Genomic DNA, 15,353 nt, shown 5'->3' on the forward strand with positions numbered 1-15,353 from the left:
TAATAAATGTTATTTGCAGTTAACAATTTTCTTTTTTCTTTATTACAATATTTATGGCAAGACTAGGTATATAGATGTCATTCGAAGTTGCAGCTTTCTAATGGTGAAAGAATTTTTTAAATCAGTCAAGTAGTTTTTGAGTTTATCCATTACAAACAAACAAACATAAATACAAATTCTTCCCCTTTATAATATAAGTGTAGAAAATGGGAACAAAGTTTAAGTTACTAGCTAGCTACAGTTTTAGACATAATCAATATTGCAGGGCTACATACCCTAACGTGTCCGCAGTGCGCCGCCACGTGCAGCGCTGTCAGGTAATCCACGGTGACGTCATCGATGGGGGCGCCCTCTGTGAGTAGCACCTTCGCCGTTTCCACGTGCTCACCTTGCACCGACATGTGGAGGGGGGTGAGACCGTTCTGGAAACATCCATTTCATCCTTGAGCAAATTGCATTTGGAGCAAACCCTCCGGTGTCATGGTACAGATTTGTTGTCAAACAGTTGATCAGTAATGAATACTGGGCTTATTTTAAAATGGAGGGCATAAGATTAGTGATAAGCTTTATAAAAGGAAATTCATATAGCAATTATCTAAACTAAACATTGAGGATACTTCCACATCCATAGCAAAGAACACAGAGAAAAACCTTCGAACAAACTCCGAAGAATCCTTAAAACTGTATGGACGCTATAAATACTACTAGTATTTAAAATAGTGTTAGACAGAACACAATTCTAAGCTGTCCCTTCATAAAAGATTGTATGTAAGGAGTATGTACGAAAAATCCTAATGTTACACCCTTGATTTAAAACTCTGAAGGTAACTTAAACTTCTTTAGTATAGATATTCATGAATAGATGCATAGTCATTTATCATTGAGTATATATTTTTAGAACGTTAAAACTTTTTAGGATTATACACGCGATTTAATCATCACTTTACAATGTGGTCACAAGGAGACTGTCTCATGTGTTTTCACAATTTGTACTATGTAATAATGACTATATAGTATAAAACATTTTGTCCCTATGCATGCTTTAATCTTTAAACTATTTTCATGTTTTTTTTTTAATTAAATAGAGTGATTCAAGAGGAAGGTTTATATGTATAATAACATCTATTTAAATACTCCGAATTTTAACGCGGGCAAATGCTACTCTTAGACACAATTCCGATATTACCTTAGTTTTGCTAGTAATCGGTGCGCCATGCTGCAACAACCTGGCCACCACATTGCTGTGGCCGGATCGCGCCGCGCAGTGCAATGGCGTCAGACCGTCCCTCGTCACTGCCGCTATGTTTGCACCTGTAATTTTAATTGATACATACAGAGTTTCTTATTTAGATACCAGCTGACTCAGCTAACGCTGTCCTACCTTACTCTTATCATTAAGGGGTATGAAAAATTTATGTTGGCCGATTATTAGACCTATCCGACATGCGCACACAGTTTCATGAGAGTCGGCACAGTCGTTTTGGAAGGGTGTGGAAACTAACATTGTGACACAAGAATTTAAAATATACTTCGATATATACTACAGACTTTCTTGCCAGCTCTTTTCTGCAGAAACTTCTTTCCGAACCGGTGGTAAATGTTACAACTGTGTAATGACGATACAAAAGTGTTTTTCTAATTGAATAAATAAATGTTTGAGTTGAGAGTTTGAACCCCACAGAAAACCGGCGTGAACTAGTGGCATGTCGCTGTTTCCTACGGTGAGTGGGGGAACCGGAGGCCTATTTCCTTTTCTTCTCCCGTCCCAATCTATTCCTTCTTTCCAGTCGTCAATCCTTTCCTTTTCCCTTACCCCTTAAAATAGGGCAGCGCTGCGACTGTTCATAGGCGGTGGTGATCACTTACCATCAGGCGAAACACCAGCTCAGTTCCCCCTATGACAAAAAATACCATGCGTAACTCACCGTTCTCCACCAGCAGGTCGACCATGGCCAGCTGCCCCCACTTGCTGGCCACGTGCAGCGGCGTGATGTTGTGCTTGGCCGCCCGGCCCGCGTCCGCGCCGGCGGACAGCAGCGCTCTGGCCACGCCCACGTTGCCGTAGTGCGCCGCTATGTGCAGCGGCGTGAAGCCGGACTTGGAGCACGCGTCCGGGTTGTGCTCGTTCTGAAATTGGGATATTAATACATAAATATACTCTCCCTGACGTTTTCGGCAGCCCACACAAACTGCTTAGCTTCATGGAGGAATGGGTTTCAGCTTTGACTGGCTATCCCCTCCCTTTCTTTGCACGCAAAATAGGCGCAAGATGTCGAGTTGCGGTAAACATGCCCGTATTATTATTATACATTTAAAATAAAATCTTTTATTGAGAAAGCAAAATAAATGTTCGTCTGTTCAATAAATTAAGTAAACTAGCGGTTCCGAATTTGGGAAATTAATAAAATAAATGGAACTTCGTTAAGCTCTGGCTTGCGATTAGTTGTAGTTGTTTTTAAGGAAGTCGTATTTATCTCTGTAATTTTAACGTACTTACATGGATTCAAACGTTTGTAGACAAAGCTAACCAAAGCCAAAAAATAAAAAAAAATATCGTGGGATTGATAACCTTTGCCCTTTATGAAGTCGATTGAAAAAGTAATTAAAAATATTTTTTTCACGTCCTATACATATAAGTTAAAAATAATTGTAATCTCCTCAAGTTGCTTCCTATTTAATTTTCCTAGAAAACATATATATATTTATTAAAACTACGCACCTCTAATAATAATGTAGCTGCCTTAACATCGTTTTTCTTGGCGGCAATGTGTAATGCAGGTAGCCGCACTTTTCCGCGTGTGTCTGACTCTAGGAGCTCTGCAACCACTCGGTCGTGTCCCTGTTGCATGGCCACTGCTAGCGGTGTGAAACCATCCTGGAAAAAGATCGAATAAATATATTGCATATTTAAGGTATATAGATAAACAAACATATTGATCATTTTTCGGAACATTCATTTAAGCAATGGTAAAACAGGTATTTTAACCAAGCACATATACAAAACTCTTTAATTCAACCACAATATTTATGAATCCGTGATACTAAAAGAAGAAAAATATTGTTGAAATTAAAAGGATATATGAGTCACCTAAGAGTCTAGGAAATATATGCTACTGTTATTAGGCTGTAGCGATACAAAGCACGTTTAAATCAAAAACATATCAGCTGAGATGTATCTAGCATACCTCGGTGGCAAGGGTCTGGCTGGCGCCAGCCGCTAGTAGCATCTTCACGCAGCCCGCGTGGTTCTCCTGCGCCGCCATGTACAGTGGCGTGAAACCCGCCGCCGACTGTGCATCTGCTTTCGCGCCGGCCGCGAGCAGGGCTCGCGCCACCGACTCCTGCCCGGCTAGGCATGCTATGTGGAGGGCTGTGTTGCCTGCAAGTATGTAAAAATTCCGATTAATATAGTTATACGTGTTTGTTGATTCGAAATTGTGAGAAATCCTCTCACAATAGATTCCAATACGAATTAAATAATGATATATCACAAAAAATTGCATAAAACATAAACATTACATAACACAAGATTAAACCTTTAAACCTATTCGAAATTTAAACTTAATTTTAATAAATATATTATAATTTAATTTTTATGGTTGAATTGTATATTGTATATGTTTTATATAATACATATTATAATCTTATGTTGAATAGTTAATGAGCTTTTGTAAATGTAAAAACCCTACTAACATTATGAATGCAAAAATACCTCTATCTGTCTGACTGTCAGTCTGTCTCATATTCACGCTTAAACCACTAAACCGGTATGAATGAAATTTGGTACAAACATAGTTTAAGACCCGAGAAAGAACATTGAATAGGTTTTGTCCTGGGAATCTCAAGGAAACGGTAACTATGCAAGGCAACTAGACAACGGAGGCAAATTAATTTATTTATTTATGTTCACATAATCTGACACACAATGATACATAATGATATTATTTATTCGTTGAACAGTATTACCTTTCTTGGTCGATGCGTCGACGGTAGCACCGCGTTTCAGTAGCTCCTCTACTACTGAAATGTGTCCATCTTTAGCGGCTAAATGTAGAGCGTTTAATCCATTCTGAAATGAACAGAGATGAATTGAATCAATCGTAATGCACTAAACACTGTCGCCGATTCATCTTGCATCCTAAATTTCGGGAGAGGCAGTATTTGCTCTTACAATTTAACATTTTCTATAAAAAAGTCACCGATGTTCCCGGGGCTCTTCGCAGTACCTTACTAGGTACCATTCTAAAACGGGTTGAAAATATAATAATAATTTCCTATCAAATATAGTACATATGAGTCATCTCATTCGTTTACAGGAAAGTCAGCTAAAAATTAAGAAAATAGGCAGTTTTATTTCAATAATATAAAGATGTACCTACTTATCTGTATTTGAAACTAAATCATACTTCCAAAAAATTGCATAGATAAATGATTTCTTCACTTTTTAAGTAAGAATTGGGAGGTTACAATGACGTCTTAAAGCAGTACTAATTCCAGTGTGGGAAAGAGATGGCGCTAGATGACATATAATATAATCTATGTAATTTTTCCACGCGCTCTCGGCATCTACAAAAGAGTACGTCCTATGCACATCGACATCAACTTGTATTGATGGTTTTCAGTTCCCCTGCTGCCGCAAACCTCCTACCAATTTCGGCCTTTCACCACTTTCAAAATTGACTAAACATATGAGTACCCGTTTCCCAATCGCTTCACCCTTTTCCTTGATCGTGTTTGCGACCGTACAGTTATATATAGAACGGGTAAGAGGATCTAGCCGTCATTACGTTGGACGGAACACGTAATTTTATCCAAGGACAGGCGTTTGCCATTAATCACAATACTGGGTGTCCCTTTTCTCTATTAATCACGCCTGCAATACGTTATGGGTTTTGAGTTTTTGCATTGCATAAAAAAGTGAATTCCCGTGTGGTAGATGTACAAAATCTGCCCCATACCCCAGTATGGGGCAGATTTTGTACATCTGTTTCACTGATCGATTTTTCTTTAGGGACAAGTAGGTGATTAGCCTTCTGTGTCCGTCCCCACCGGGTATTGAACCCAGGACCCCTCGGTTCTACGCTCACGCGTTAACCACTGCACCAATGAGGCCGTTTTGCATTGTATACCTACTCAGTATTGCTGACTAGTCACTAATATTTGCGCCTGTATTATATAAATTAAATAAAAAGTAAGGTGGTTTGTTATTTAGACTATTTCTTATATGACTCCAAGATTCATTGTACATGACAGTGAAATATACTAAGCATATGTATAGTACGGAAGTTGTGTTTGTTAAATTTATTATTTTAAGAAAAATTAGCATAAACTATTGTAAACAAGAAAAAATAATTAAAAAAGAAATGGCAGCTGGGAATTCATTGTGGTATACTTACTAGAGTGGCGCAATGACCTAAAGTGAGTCTTGACCTCTGACAATAAGTACCATATTATGGTACACGTATTATTTCAATAATAACGTGATAATGCAATATTTTAAACAATCGAATGTAACCATTATTGTTTATTTCGTTTATCGTGAATTAATTTCATTGTGACAGAAATACAAAAGATTTACGTCAATTGTGTTCGATGTTTCGAGAAATATCCATCAAAAGCTTTGGAATTACGTAATTTTTTGGAAAAATTAGTTAAATACAGTGGTATTAAGGGAAGTGTCCCTTATATACATTTACATACGAAGCATAATCAAATAGCGCCATGAAATTACATAAAAACGTACAAAAAACGGAAAATTATAAACCATGCCTAATTTTTTTTACGCTATAATATTCTAGGTATGTACATACCAACTTCGTACGTATAAAAACATTATATCCCACTCATATAAACTCTCCATTTCTCTCTCATCTAGTGATATACATTTCCAAATCCTACTAATATTATAAATGCGAAAGTTTGTAAGGATGTGTGTGTGTTTGTTGCTCTTTCACGCAAAAACTACTGAACCGATTGCAAAGAAATTTGGTACGTAGGTAGATGGACAACTGGATTAACATATAGGCAACTTTTTATCCCGATATTCTTACGGGATACGGACTAACGCGGGTGAAACCGCAGGGCGCAGCTAGTAAATCATATATTTACACCGCTATCATAAATCAAACAAAACAACATTAGCACAAATGCATTGCAACAAAGAACAGATACCATCTCTATTGAGGCACGCCACGGATGTTTTATCGGCCCGGTTAATCTTTTACAAACAAATAATTAACTATTTTATATGAAAAATAGGAAATACGAAATCGAGTCTTGTAGCTCAGCATATAAAATGGGACGGGAAAAATTAACCTATTCATCATTTTCCAACAGGCACATTAAATTTATAATTTCAACTCAATTATTGCAATAACTTTATTAAGAAATTGTAACTAACTGAAGGTGCTTTCTAATGGTGTAGAATTGTTGAAATCGGTCCATCAAATTTTGTGTGAAATCATAATAAACATCATTACCCTAATGTATAAAATATACACATATATCACATTAGTTAGAGCCCGCGGATTCACTCGCGTGGTAACCTTATTAAAGGTGTACAACCAGCTGATTTTGCGTGAAAGACTAACAAACATACCTACATCTTTCTTTCTCTCATTCTTTAATAATATAAGTGTTTGTAATACAAATATAAGTTAAAATTATGTGTATGTAGATATATATTTCAATTAGTTTGAATAAATGAAGCCTCCAAATGGGATGCCTGTAACGCGGTAGCGTTATACTAATACAGTAGTATTGCATTGTACATAGAGCAGCTGTTATAACCTAGGTGACCTGAATCCAGCTCAAACATCGCATTGCGTATGCATTAATAGGGAACAATGTTTAACATCACTTTATATGTATTTAATGTTTTATAAATTATTCAAATATCAATCTTTGTTTTTTTTTTGTTTTTGCTTGTATTTGTATAATCCTACTCCTACTAATATTATAAATGCGTAAGTTTGTAAGGATATGTGTGTTTGTTGCTCCTTCACGCAAAAACTGCTAAACCGATTGCAATGATATTTGGTACGTAGGCAGCTGGACAACTGGAATAACATATAAGCAACTATTCATCCCGATATCCCTACGGGATACGGACTTACGCGGGTGAAACCGCAGGGCGCAGCTAGTATAATATATAATGTGACATCAATGTCTGTCTTAATTTCTATGTAATGTTAGAAAAATTAATTAGTACATTCCATTCAGGAGTGTGTCGGTACTCACTGAGTTACATGTGTTTATATCTTTAACGGCCCCCGAATCCAACAGATCGACGACTGTGTCCAACTGGCCCGCGCGCGCCGCCCGCAGAAACGCTGTGTTTGGATCTATCTGTGGACAAAAAAATAAAAAAAACATCATTAGAAAAACCTGACAAGCATTGTAAGCATGATTTAACAATTTATACATGGACGCCCTGCTCTGGACACTTCGTTGTGCCTAGGACTATTTTCAAAAACGACCCACGAATTTTATATCTTTCATAAAAAACCTGTGCCCCTGCAGATTGAACAAAATATATGAGTGGATGGAGATGATAATACGACTGTTACAAAACAAACCTACAAGACTGTAACATTTACACAATCGTAAAGAACCTATTATAATACACATGATCATCCGCAGTTATCCGCAAAGAGATTTCCAAAAACGCAAAAAGCTAACGCTCAAATAATCCGCACTCCTGCGCATAGTTCGTTTACATTTCAATCGTGATCGACATTGTCACGGCCGTTTCCAATAACCTTTTTTGGTTCGCACGATCTTGTTCAGAACTAAGTGATTTTGTTACGTTTTTTTTTGCCGACCCTACCGGTGCAATGACGCAGTGTTTAATTATAAGACGTTTAAAAATCGGTATACAAACGTAAAAACATCGATATTCATTTAGACTAGAAGAATATAAATTAATTGACGATATATCAAAAGCATACATATCAAACGAAAGCAACTTCCCCTTCCCTTCCCTTCCGGGACGGGAACCAAATATTAGACTTGAGGTTAGAATAGCCCGCGGGCAAAAGTATTTCTCTTGCTAATTTGGTACATAAGCTACATGAGTGCCAAGTATCATCTAAATCCGTTCAGAGATTTTCACGAGAAAGAGTAACAAACATACAACCATACATACTTGCAACCTTTTACTTTACATTAACCATTATTTCATTACTAATTAACCAAACAACCCTCCAAAAAAAAAACAAATTATAATAAAAATTACAAAAAAGTAAACGCTGAATGCAAAAATAACCAAGCTCTTAAATACACAATCAATAACGAAATCAGCGACGTACATCTCATCAATAATTAAGTACTATTTAAATTGCCACGGTTATAACTTTCACGGTACGCAAGAAGGGAACGCTTTGCTCGATGCCGGCTTATTAATACGCAACTCCACTGTTCATACTGCATAACAAATTGCATTTAATTGTATAAAAAATAACGTCTAACGTAATTCATTCTCATGGTAGCGTGTGGTAGTTGTATGCTAGAAATAGCAATATCATCACTAACTGGGAAATAAATTTCTTCTCCTGAAGTTATGCTCTCAGGCTTAAACGTTGCATATTTACTTCCGCTATGCTATAGTAAAAAAGCACAGAGCTTTATTTGTAAAATGGTTACAAAAACCGGCAGCGGGATGTAATCATATAAATATCCATAGGTACAAGGATACAACCTTTTTAACTATCATAAAGCCAATAATACCTATAACGTCTATCTACCTATATTAGCTACTTCTCAATAGTAAATAGCAAATGGTATATGTAAGGATGTATGCTGTGTTGGCTCCTCATCACAGAGTACAAGAGCTTTGAAAAGAAATGGTTGCTGATTTGATTAATATGTCGCCGCTTTTTTCCCAATATTTAACTCCATTAAACTCCACACTCGCGACTGAATCCCAAAAAGCGCATATAATGCGTGACCGCTCGCTTAGTACAAAATGGGGCTCATACAATGCAAGCAATGTATAAGTTTCAATCTATGAAATATATGAAAACGATCATATTATGAGCTTTTTCAAAAATGAGTTTGATTTGATTTTGATTTGATTATTCTTATACAGGGTAGATAAGAGAGTATATCGTAGTAAGAGTAAGTAGTAAGAGAGTATATCGTTAAATTTCTTTTTTTTACATACAAAAACAAAAAATTCTTTTCTGTTTATGTTAGTGTAGATTTAGCTTTAGATAAACTGATTGAAATACGTACAAAGCAATAGAAGCGTAATAGTTAATATCTAGCAATAAATCGAGCAAGCATCGCAATTTCTAAGATAAATCAGTAAGAAGCCTCCGAGTTATCTGTTAGATAGTCCACCGACTAATTAGTTAGCGCTGACAACTTGCGAGAGAGCTCGTATCTTGGTTTGTTTAATTGAATGGACCTACGATATTTTTAGCTTAGTGCTTACACTTAATATAGCTTTAATATCACAGTTTATGGGAATTTCGAATTTGCGTTTAAAACCTTTACATATTTAAGGGCTGAGATTTCGATTCTCGTTTAACATTTATTCGTCGAATAACGTATTAGCCAACCATTTTAAAAATGTGTTTTAATAACTCGGCTTTCGCTTTATACAGATGACATTTTTATATTATTCTTCAATACTCATAAGATACTACAAAACCACTACAAAACACGATTAAGATACAACAAAACATAAACTATATCACTAATGAAAATGAATCCTATTATTGTCTTATTGAATCGCAATATCTAACTATGTAGGTAAGATTTTTATCGGTCATTATGTTAATAGTTGTTTCTGTGATTTAAAACACGCTGTTTTTTCAATGAGTGACTTCCACAGAACTGTCTGCTTTGTTTCGCTTTACTAAAAAACTGAAAATGTATTTTTAAGTGGGTCTACTTATTTTTATGTTAGTATGTATAAATGTTGTGCAGTGTATTGTTCTATCAACTATCTCTTTATTATGGATAGAAAACTTTAAATCTATTTTAATGATAATAATTTAAAAAGAATGTTGTAAAAGAAGCCACTCAAACATATACGCATAATCGAATTATCATACGCTTGAGCACACACCAAGAAAACTTAGACAGATACTATTACAATTTATACACTTTTTACATCATCCACATCGCACACAATTAAACACAATTCATAAATTTCCACAGAACCATCACGAAACACATCCACTGAAAACATCAACACAATTGCTTCAACTAAAACTAAACCTTTCCCATTAGGTTGATAATAATTAAACGAGATCCGTAAAATTATTTCTTTACCGATACTATTATGGCACATTACAAACGATTCTATTTTATCGCGTCAAATGAGATGAAAGACAACCGCATCAAATATAACACGATTTTTCCCATTCCATTGTAAACACGAATCCATACACGATTAATCAACATTATTTCCCATTCGATACCCCATCCCTATACTATGTATATTCTGCCAATGTTATAATATATAATCACACAAAATATATATACAATCACACAAAATCCAACAAACCACAAGCGTGATGGAATAAACACGTCTCTCGAGTGGTAGTATACGCGCGCCGCACCACACCGCCATGGCCACACTGCCGACAGGCTGTGGTGCCCAGCGGCCGGTGGTACACCAGAGGTCCGAGTTCTGTACACGGATATCGCAACTGCAGCATAGATTGAGCAGAGTCAGCTGCCATTATCAAGGACGCTTTACCGTATCAATGTTGCTTTTCTTCTTTTAATGTGATTTTTTACGTCTATGTTCGCTTCGCTTCATAATTTTGTCATTGAAATAAATGTTTTTTTTATCTCTCTTTCTCTGAATTTTCACATTTATTTTCATGAACATTGTTTTTCAGACGTTTATTATACTTAGGTCAAACGTAACGGAGTATCACTTCGAACGTACGCAGTAATTCTACTAAGACGAAGTAGAACACTGTGACGTTTGTTATCCACCATTTTAGAAAAACACTACAGATTTCATAATGCTTAATTAATATAAGTAATAAATAATTGTTTCATACATAAAAGGTCACTGAAGTGGGACAGAGGTACCACTCCCGAAAATGGCATCAAATGACCACAATTTCTCATGAAACACAGATACAATTACGTAAATCAAACCCACGGAGTTATCCAGTACCCCAAAAATAAAAAACCAGTTGAAAATGTACACGGTTCATTGAAAGACTAAATTAAGTCAATTAACACTAAATTAATTTGCCACTCGTTTTCAGTGGCCGCGTGCGGCATTTTCATTGGCCATTCGATTAAAATTTTATGCAATTATCTACATAACTGGAGGGTCATCTAATAGTACCAACTGCGGAGCATCCGTACGTAGGGAGGGTTCCACTACAAACTGCCGTATACGAAGAAACGAATGTGAAATATTGGCCAGATAATTATTAATACAGAAATTAGCTGACTTATGTCTTCTTTATTAGACTTATGTCTTTTTTATTTAATAACCAACGGTCCGCCCCGACTTAACCCGCGCAACGTTTATTATCTCCATAATAAAAACATTGTGACCTAACAAAAACGTTGCAGCTGATTTAGCATAATCTGTCGAGCCGTTCTCGAGTTTTCGCTGTCACATTTGGCGATTCAGTTTTATTTGTTTAGACTAAGATACATATTTCGCAAATATCAAGACAAATAATTAAGTTATTAATAACTCACACTCCCTGTGCTCCATTCGTGTAGAAATCTCTAAGACGTAATGTTTCCCCCATAGTTAACACCTTATTTCATATATACTACGATGCTTTTGGTCGTATTTATGATTCTTATAATAACAAAATACGTATGATTCTTAAAACCATGTTTCATAAATGAGTTATCCTATCCACAAATTGAGCTAACAAGCTCTCGAGACCATCGCGTACAAACAAACATACTACAAATATTTGTATAGATATTCATTCAGCCTTAATCAACCGATGAACTATACTTAACTTTATAGCTATATCGAGACTCACCAACCTAGTTCCCAAAACATTACTTTAAAACTCCACTTCCAACGATAGTTAGACTACGATTCAAACATTTACCAATTTTCCACGCTAACCGACTATAGAATTAATAGCTTGTGATACAAAAGCAATGAGCTTCATTATCACACCGCATTAAGTACCGTAAGATGCAAACTACTTCGCATATGCAGTGATAATACGGAAGGTCCATCGTGAAATGACAGTTCGTTATTACACAATAAACGATCAACTTGTATATAGTAAGAAAATGATTGCTTTGGCCGACGTTTTATTATCTCTAGTAGATCATTATAAGATACGCTTTTCTTAGCATTTTGGGAAATGTGAAATTGTATGTAATATCATAGATAACTTTGTCCTATCTATTATTTTCTTTGATATTTTCTCAGATTAGAGAATCTCAGCTAGAACTGAGATTATCTCTGCGTTGGTCGAAAATTTGAGTGTTATCTAATCGTTATTAATTTAAAACTTAAAATTTGTTATCCTTAGTGTAAGTAGCTATAATATGCATGATGTGCTCACTAATTTAGGAATTCAGACCGCAATGTAATAATTTTTCTATACGTTTTCAGTTCTATTTGTGTCAATTTTATTTTGTGAACCGAATAAATAAAAATAAAAAAAAAAAATTATGTACATATCATTAATTAACTCATTAAAAGATCTCTATTAATAAATATAATGAATATTGCTGAAGAGTTTCTATGATTGAACGCGTTTATCTCAAGTAGTACTAGATCGATTTCAAAAATTCGTACACCATTGGATATGATTCTGATTGCTATATGTTATATGTAAGTATATATACTACAGGCGAAGCCGGGCGTACCGCAATTCCAAACAAACACAAAATTAACTTTAAACATATGCTGATGTTAACACTCTTAAGCATTGTACTGTTGATAGTCATTGGTTGTAAAATGGTAGAGCACCTATTAATTTTGAATTTTCTCTTAATTATCCTGTTATTATGAATATTAAATGATTATACAATCATACAGCCTTCATACAGCTTTAATCCCATTTAATACGCTTAAGCTTTCCATATTAATTAAAATGAATAGAAGGTCAAAGCCGTTTCGTGTTTGTGTTTTTGGTCTCATGAATTATATACATCATTATGTTATTACTAGCTGCGCTTCGCAGTTTCTCCCGCTTAAGTCCGTATCCCGTTGGAATATCGGGATAAAAATTTGCCTATATGTTATTCCAGTTGTCCAGCTGTCTACGTAACAAATTTCATTGCAATCGGTTCAGCAGTTTTTGCGAGAGAGAGTAACAAACACACACACATCCTTACAAACTTTCGAATTTATAATATTAGTAGGATATACAAACTAGATAGTGTTATATCTATCGTATAACGAGATTTAGCTCGTGCATCTGTAGCAATATGTTTTCAAGTGATTTCAAGATAATCTTTGGCCACTTATCTCGGACTTCTACAGATAGGGTACATGTTCTCAAACGAATTAAGACTACAGTGCTTATGTTAAAAAGCCTTTAAAAACGACATATATATATATATATAGTACATTATTTTAATAATATTTTGATCCATTATTTCCAGGAAATTCATCAGCCTTTCGCTTTTGAAGACACAATCCTGCTACCAAACTCAAGACTCGGGGACGTGTATTGGTGTCAGCTGTCAAAACACAATCGCCATCAGCGTCTAGATAACCTGTGTAATAACAGTAAAATTATTTGTCTGCTGCACGGAGTCGTGCCTTCATTTCTACTTAGCAATTTATCACGCCTCTAATCTATATTTCGATTGCACTTATTGACTGGATCAATCACATTTTGAATCTGTGCCCCTTTTACTTTCTCATCGAGATATAAATAATGATGATAAGATTTTAATTATAACCATGCAAATTTTGTGCTATCGTGACTAAAATATGGTGATTTACCTACTATGAGTATGTTGAAATGACAGTTTAATTTAAGATTTGAGAACAATGTAATATAACATATTCTAAGTAACTTTTCTAAGTTATCCTCAAAACAAAAGATTGCGGGAGCTTACGAAAGCTTAGGCTCGGTACTTTATGGTATTTTATGAAAATGAAGGTTTGTATGCATGGCTAATAATTCCGAAAAAAAAATCTACATAGAAAATGTTCAGAAACTGTTTAACTGAAACAAGTTCAAACGCATAAAAAAAACAATGAAATACAACAACACATCAGACAATTTATATCGATTTACAACTGGATTAAAACCCTACAATTTACCTGTCCAAATTTATAATAAACCATTCGAGATTGAAATCTCTCGACCGAAACACCGTTACACCGAAACGCATGGCCCTTATTTCGTAGATCTACCATTCGGTACTTAGACAGTTGCGAACTTGACTGTTGCTACGTCACGATTCAACATTATTGATCGACTTTTTCTTAAAGATTAAAAGTAGCTCAACAAGATTGTAGGTTCTCTATGAAGTGATATCGAAGAGTTCTTCAATTTTATTAACTTTGAATTAAGTTTAGTGAGAGATTCAAAAGATTCTTTCGTTCATTAATTATGTTAATTATTATATATTACTAGCTGCGCCCCGCGGCTGCTTTTGTGTTATTCCAGGTGTCCAGTTGTCCATCTACGTATCAAATTTCATTGCAATCGGTTCAGCAGTTTTGTGTGAAAGAGTAAAAACTACACATAAAATAGATCCATCCTCACGAACTTTCGCATTCATTATATTAGTAGTATAGGATTATATGATTTAATCAAGGGAGTTTTCGACGAAATCAAAGTTATTTGCAAGATAAAAATATTTCACGAATACCTGCATTTATTAACAGATACAATATTGCTATCCATTAAATTATCATTAAGAACTACAAATTTAAATCAATAGCACCCTTTTCGAATACTCTGACGTACCTTATAGCATCCGAAAAGTAGTGGTTCTGATAACCAACATACCTATACAGCAAAAGCTTTAACATAAACAAAAAGGCACCCTTTAGGTACCCTTAAACTCAAAACTGATACAAATACTCATTCATAAATCAGCGCAAAGTCTACAGTCTGCACGGACAATTAACGAACACGCATACCATCTCAAATCGAGCGTATCACAACTGGTTTCCTCGACAATGATTTAGAAAAGTCATGTTCAAGTGAATTAAATTAAATCGATGTAATCACTCTATCACACCCACGCGCGCAATCTGAACCACCACATAGGTCAAGGCAATATCAATTGGATAAATACGACAATTGGTGTAAATCTTAGAAATACGTAGGAACCTATAAGTTTTATGGAAGCAGGCTGGGAAGTGACTGTCAGAGATGGATTAGTGTGAATTATGGTTTACTGTCCGCTCGCTCCGGTTTCAG

At 35.4% G+C, this 15,353-nt stretch overlaps 1 protein-coding gene across 7 annotated transcripts in view; it reads right to left on the reverse strand.

The window, feature by feature from the left end:
* LOC119837550 (ankyrin-3-like) overlaps positions 1–15,353 on the reverse strand; it is a 129,185-nt gene that overhangs the window by 63,540 nt on the left and 50,292 nt on the right. For 6 of the 7 annotated variants that reach the window (XR_005288154.1, XR_005288155.1, XM_038363159.1 and 3 more), the window contains exons 2-8: positions 7,240–7,347; positions 3,967–4,069; positions 3,186–3,379; positions 2,720–2,875; positions 1,926–2,127; positions 1,187–1,311; positions 276–422 (exon numbers count right to left, since the gene is read on the reverse strand). Coding sequence is in view for 5 of the 7 variants with exons in the window: in XM_038363159.1 (XP_038219087.1) it covers positions 276–422; positions 1,187–1,311; positions 1,926–2,127; positions 2,720–2,875; positions 3,186–3,379; positions 3,967–4,069; positions 7,240–7,347 (1,035 nt within the window). In the remaining 2 variants the exon portion in view is untranslated. Of the gene's footprint in view, positions 1–275; positions 423–1,186; positions 1,312–1,925; positions 2,128–2,719; positions 2,876–3,185; positions 3,380–3,966; positions 4,070–7,239; positions 7,348–10,516; positions 10,590–15,353 lie in introns of those variants that run through there. The other variant, XM_038363161.1, reaches the window with a different exon arrangement.

Source organism: Zerene cesonia, chromosome 28, assembly GCF_012273895.1.
Source record: "Zerene cesonia ecotype Mississippi chromosome 28, Zerene_cesonia_1.1, whole genome shotgun sequence".
NCBI classification, from domain to species: Eukaryota; Metazoa; Arthropoda; class Insecta; order Lepidoptera; family Pieridae; genus Zerene; species Zerene cesonia.